This window comes from Perkinsus marinus (assembly GCF_000006405.1).
Source record: "Perkinsus marinus ATCC 50983 genomic scaffold scf_1104296970072, whole genome shotgun sequence".
NCBI lineage: Eukaryota > Perkinsozoa > Perkinsida > Perkinsidae > Perkinsus > Perkinsus marinus.
In genome coordinates this window covers 2,257-6,582 of record NW_003202581.1, presented here as the reverse complement: position 1 = coordinate 6,582, position 4,326 = coordinate 2,257, and the positions used below count along the sequence as shown (strand labels likewise).

The window sequence follows — 4,326 nt, the reverse complement described above, 5'->3', positions numbered from 1 at the left end:
CTGCGGGAGCGTTACCATTGTATAACATATCACCGGGAAGGTGTTGCTCGACGAGAAGATGGACATCACGGACTTTCTTGGACCATTTAGAGAAACCCCCGGTTTCCAAATCACTAGAGCTCGAGTCCGTGGTTCTGGGAACGGTAGCCACAGAGACCGGTGGAAGTGCCGTTCGGGATAGAGAAGAGCGATCTCGGCCTTGAATATTACTGGAGTCCTTCTTGGCGGATGATATAATGCTCTTCAGAGCCGACCGGCGGGGCACTTCCTCGAGGTTCAAGGACAGATCTTTGCCATCCTCGATATGTTTGGCCATTCGCTCGATATAGTGTCGAGCTACCCAGGCCATAACCGGGCTGAACCAGGTCGGACAATCATCTATGAACGCATCCTCGCCGATGTCGACCAGCTGGTCTCGCACCACCCTCCACAGAGCTACAGCGCACTGTGGATCACTCAGGGCACGTCGGTCGTCCTCCGAAACTTCATCGTCGAGATCCACCAAAGGGATCTTCTCGGAGATACTCGTCGGAATAGACGTGTCACTGGGTCGAAGAATGGCGTTGACCAAGAATGGCTCGAGTTCACCACGGGCTAGGCGGAGTCCTTCTCGGATCGAAGCCCCCAATGTTATAACAACTCGTGGTAGTTCGCTGCCACCCCGACCTGTGGAACCCGACGCCGACATAAGGAATGAGATAATAGAGATTATAGTGTAATACATCCAACTACTGTGGGAGTGTATCTAACCGTTACACCCTAACCGAGGGCGAGCGCGATAGTGATCACAGACACAGAAGGAGACATAATGCTAACATGCGCATGAATCGATCACGATGGCGAAGCGAGATCCGACAGCGCCGGATGTGAAATCGTTTTGCTTTACAAATAGAAGTGGAGGGGTAGTTCATATTGCTTCCTTCATCAGATTGATGGTTCGATGAAGAGTCCGATCATTGCTTCCATCGGCTCGGGAGCTGGGGGCTCGGCCACTCGCATGGTACTACGCTAGGATATAGAGGATGGGCAGGATACGATGCCTCGAGCTTTATCCCTGAACCTTGGGCATCAATACTTTGCTGAGAGATGAACTAGCACTACCGTAGATATCACGAGGCTATGGGAGGGGCCAGTTTGCGGGAGGTATCCTGAGCAATCGGCCAGTCTTAGTATCCGATTGCTGTTATTTGATACATTGTAGTACTGTACAGTAACATTGATAATTTCCACTGTACTCTTTGAGTGTCCGACTTTGGACACTCTGGAACAGGTTGTCTGCTGTAGTTAGACCAAGACAGTATGACGAGCTCCTCCATGAGGCATTCGCCATGGATGATACCAATCGAGCCCACGGAGCTCCATTCTCGTTCTTGGAGCCAACCAGGTCACTTGCTGTAGAAGGTAGATAATGTCATACGATCTAGTTCGGTGGGCAGTGAGGAAAGTTCACAAACCTGTATGCATCGCAAGTTAGTGATGTCGGGATGGCGTAGCGTGATTATCAAACAGTGCGAGCACACGCTCCCACTCGAAGATAATTTCCCAGAGTTTCTGGACAAGCAACAACGTACCAGTGCGCCTCTGGAGCTCTCCGAATCTGTTATCGAGCCACTGGAGTATTGGTCACAAGACTCCTAACCCAAGTTTTCGGGAGTAGTACGGCAGCTACGGCCTCAGCTATGTGCTCATCTCCGCTCTGCCGGCAACGTTGATGAGGATCATCGTCCAGCAGCTGCCGCTGCAACTCATGTTGGGTCTAATTGCGATAACATAGTCATCTCAGTATAGGCAGTTTGAGAATGATCTTCATCTTTCGACACAGGTACAGCGTGCCGTGACATGAGCCACGATGAGCCTTCGAACGCAAACTCTATCAGTGTCCTGCCATACCCCAATTTCCTAGCTAAAGTGCTGCTCTTGTTGTCAATCAGAATGGATGTTTTCGACGGTCATTCACTCATGACCAAGACAATCCTCTATGATGATGCTAAATACGGCCTACAGGGACCTGGTCTGGCCAAAATCGCTGCATACGCTGCGAACAATGCGGCATTCAAAAGTCAGGTCAGCATCCTTTTCCAGTATCTTCTAACTACGACGACGATTGTAGTTGGAGGCTGAGACCGCGGTGAAGTCAGCCCAACGAGCATTGCATATGCTCAATCAATTGAGTCAAGCTGCTCCTATTCAGTTCGATGCTGCGAGGGCCAGGTGAAACTCCCTCACTAACATTCGAGGAGCAGCAGTTTGTAGATATTTGCACGATCATCACTGGACTCAATCTCCAGAGGATATGCTTAGATTGCCTTGGTCGGATCTACCAGGTCGGCACTCCTATGAAGACGGGTAGTGTCTAATACGCATGTCCTCGGGAAATCGTGCACTCGGATGGTCACAAGTCTTGCCGCTGCTCAGCGACTGTGATCAGCGTAGGTATATGGTACTGAATCCCGAGTCGGGTTCGATTGACATGAAGGCGCTCATGGGTCTGCATACACCCGACCATCATCCTTTGGTGATACCTACGAGCAGTCACCATCCTTTGAAGCATCACAGTATGTTTAACTCTGGTCTATCCATTCACGCCTGCTTGCGCCTCCCTCATCCATCATATGTAGTGCGTTTTACACAAGCCTCGCCTTAGGCGGTTATCCCACTCGGACTTCTGCAAATCTCCCGAATCCCTCCGAAAGGGCCTTGGTCGTGCCCTATACAGATCTCCGTGATCTATGTGTTAGACCATCGATTCATAGATTTCTCTAGAACAGCGAATGTTGCATTATCGTTCCTCGATGCTGCAGTAGTCGCTCTCTCCGTATACCGCCTTGTCTCAGACAAGGCAGTATACGGAGACAAGTTGTCTCTACATAGTGTTTTCCGTGAGTAGTATTCTCTCCTGACAGTGATCAACTTCCTTAGGAGGTCAAGGCATGCAATTCCTATACAAGTCTTTGACTTTTATAAGAATTCACTCGAGAGCGATTTACGACGAGGAATCGTGGATCATATGGGTGCTCGGAAAGCCGCATACCTCGACCCTCATCCCACCTCAGCGAACCTGTTATCGACTCCCTCCTATGGCCCCATCCGGTCGTACTCGGCAGTCGATGTTCTCGCATGAGATCCCTCCGGTCGCTGGGAACACACGAGATTTCCAGGTGGGCGTTTGGAAGTGCTTCCTTGATTGCTGTGCCGCAAAGATGGATCATTTTCAGTCGACGTTCGCTATTCTTGGGGAGCTTCATCGCAATGGCGCATTCTGGAGGAGTGATGCAGCAGCAGCAGCAAGACAGGTGATGCTCAAGCCCTCCTCTGAGGCTCTCATGGTCCTTGGCCTCTTTCAGTCAGCTGGACACTCCGCCGCAGATGCTCAGAATATGAGAGCCGGTAAGGATCGATGGCCGCCGATCTTACGGTGATTGCTCTCTCGACTCTACCCCATTGGATGGCATGATGTTTGTTTCGTTCCAGAAGCGTCTCGAGAATCCTACATGCAAGCACTCTGCTCGGAGCTGTTGGATTTTGATCTGTCACCGGACATGCCAGGGAACTCGGAGGATGCATCGTCTTTGACACCAACAGCCCGAAGCATAGTCTATAAGTACTCGACACAAGAATTGGATATCTGAGCAACTTCTTGGAATTTCAGTCAAGACGGGTCGTCGTCACAGAACCATGGCATGTCCATCGGGAAGCCGTGCCTCTTTGGGACTCTAGGTGGAGGCGAATCGAAGGTTTCGGTGAGTCCGGTGGGAACCAGGCGTGCGGCTCTGGGGACTTGTAGTGTGTTATGCTAACATAGAGATGGTTCCGTCTCAGAGCGACGCTGAGTACCTAAGTGCAGCTAAGGAACTTCATCCAGTACCACGAAATAACAGGAAAAGGCTCAGTTACGCCGAGCCTCTCCGGAAGATCTCTCGCGTAGACTGTGAGTAGCAGGAGTCTCCAGTCCAACGTATGTGTTGTAGGCCCCGGCCAAGGTATTGGATGCTCCCAATCTCCAGGACGATTTCTACCTTAATCTAGTGGATTGGGGGTTTGCCACTGTGCTGAGGGCATGTGGGACTTAGGATCCCTTCTCAGGAGCTGTAACTTACTCGCCGTTGGACTAGCGAGAACGGTTTTCCTGTGGTGTCCTGTGACGGGCGCAGTGAATCAGTTGTGTGAGGTTCCAGAGGACGACTTAGTAGCAAGCGTCGCTTGGAATCAAGATGTAATGGCTTCTGGTCCTTTGTACACTGTTCGGACTTATATATGCAATTACTGCCTATAATAGAGTTATTGCCGATCATGCTTGATGTTTCCTTACCGACTTCTGGGTCAAAC

The 4,326-nt window shown here is 50.7% G+C and overlaps 1 protein-coding gene across 1 annotated transcript; it reads left to right on the top strand.

The window, feature by feature from the left end:
* Positions 1-1,932: 1,932 nt before the first annotated feature.
* Positions 1,933-2,887, top strand: Pmar_PMAR026839 (hypothetical protein; the record flags this gene model as incomplete). The annotated part of the gene is made up of 4 exons (XM_002767749.1): positions 1,933-2,064; positions 2,111-2,211; positions 2,434-2,515; positions 2,645-2,887. 4 exons carry the CDS (start codon positions 1,933-1,935, stop codon positions 2,885-2,887), a joined length of 558 nt encoding a protein of 185 aa, XP_002767795.1.
* Positions 2,888-4,326: the final 1,439 nt, after the last annotated feature.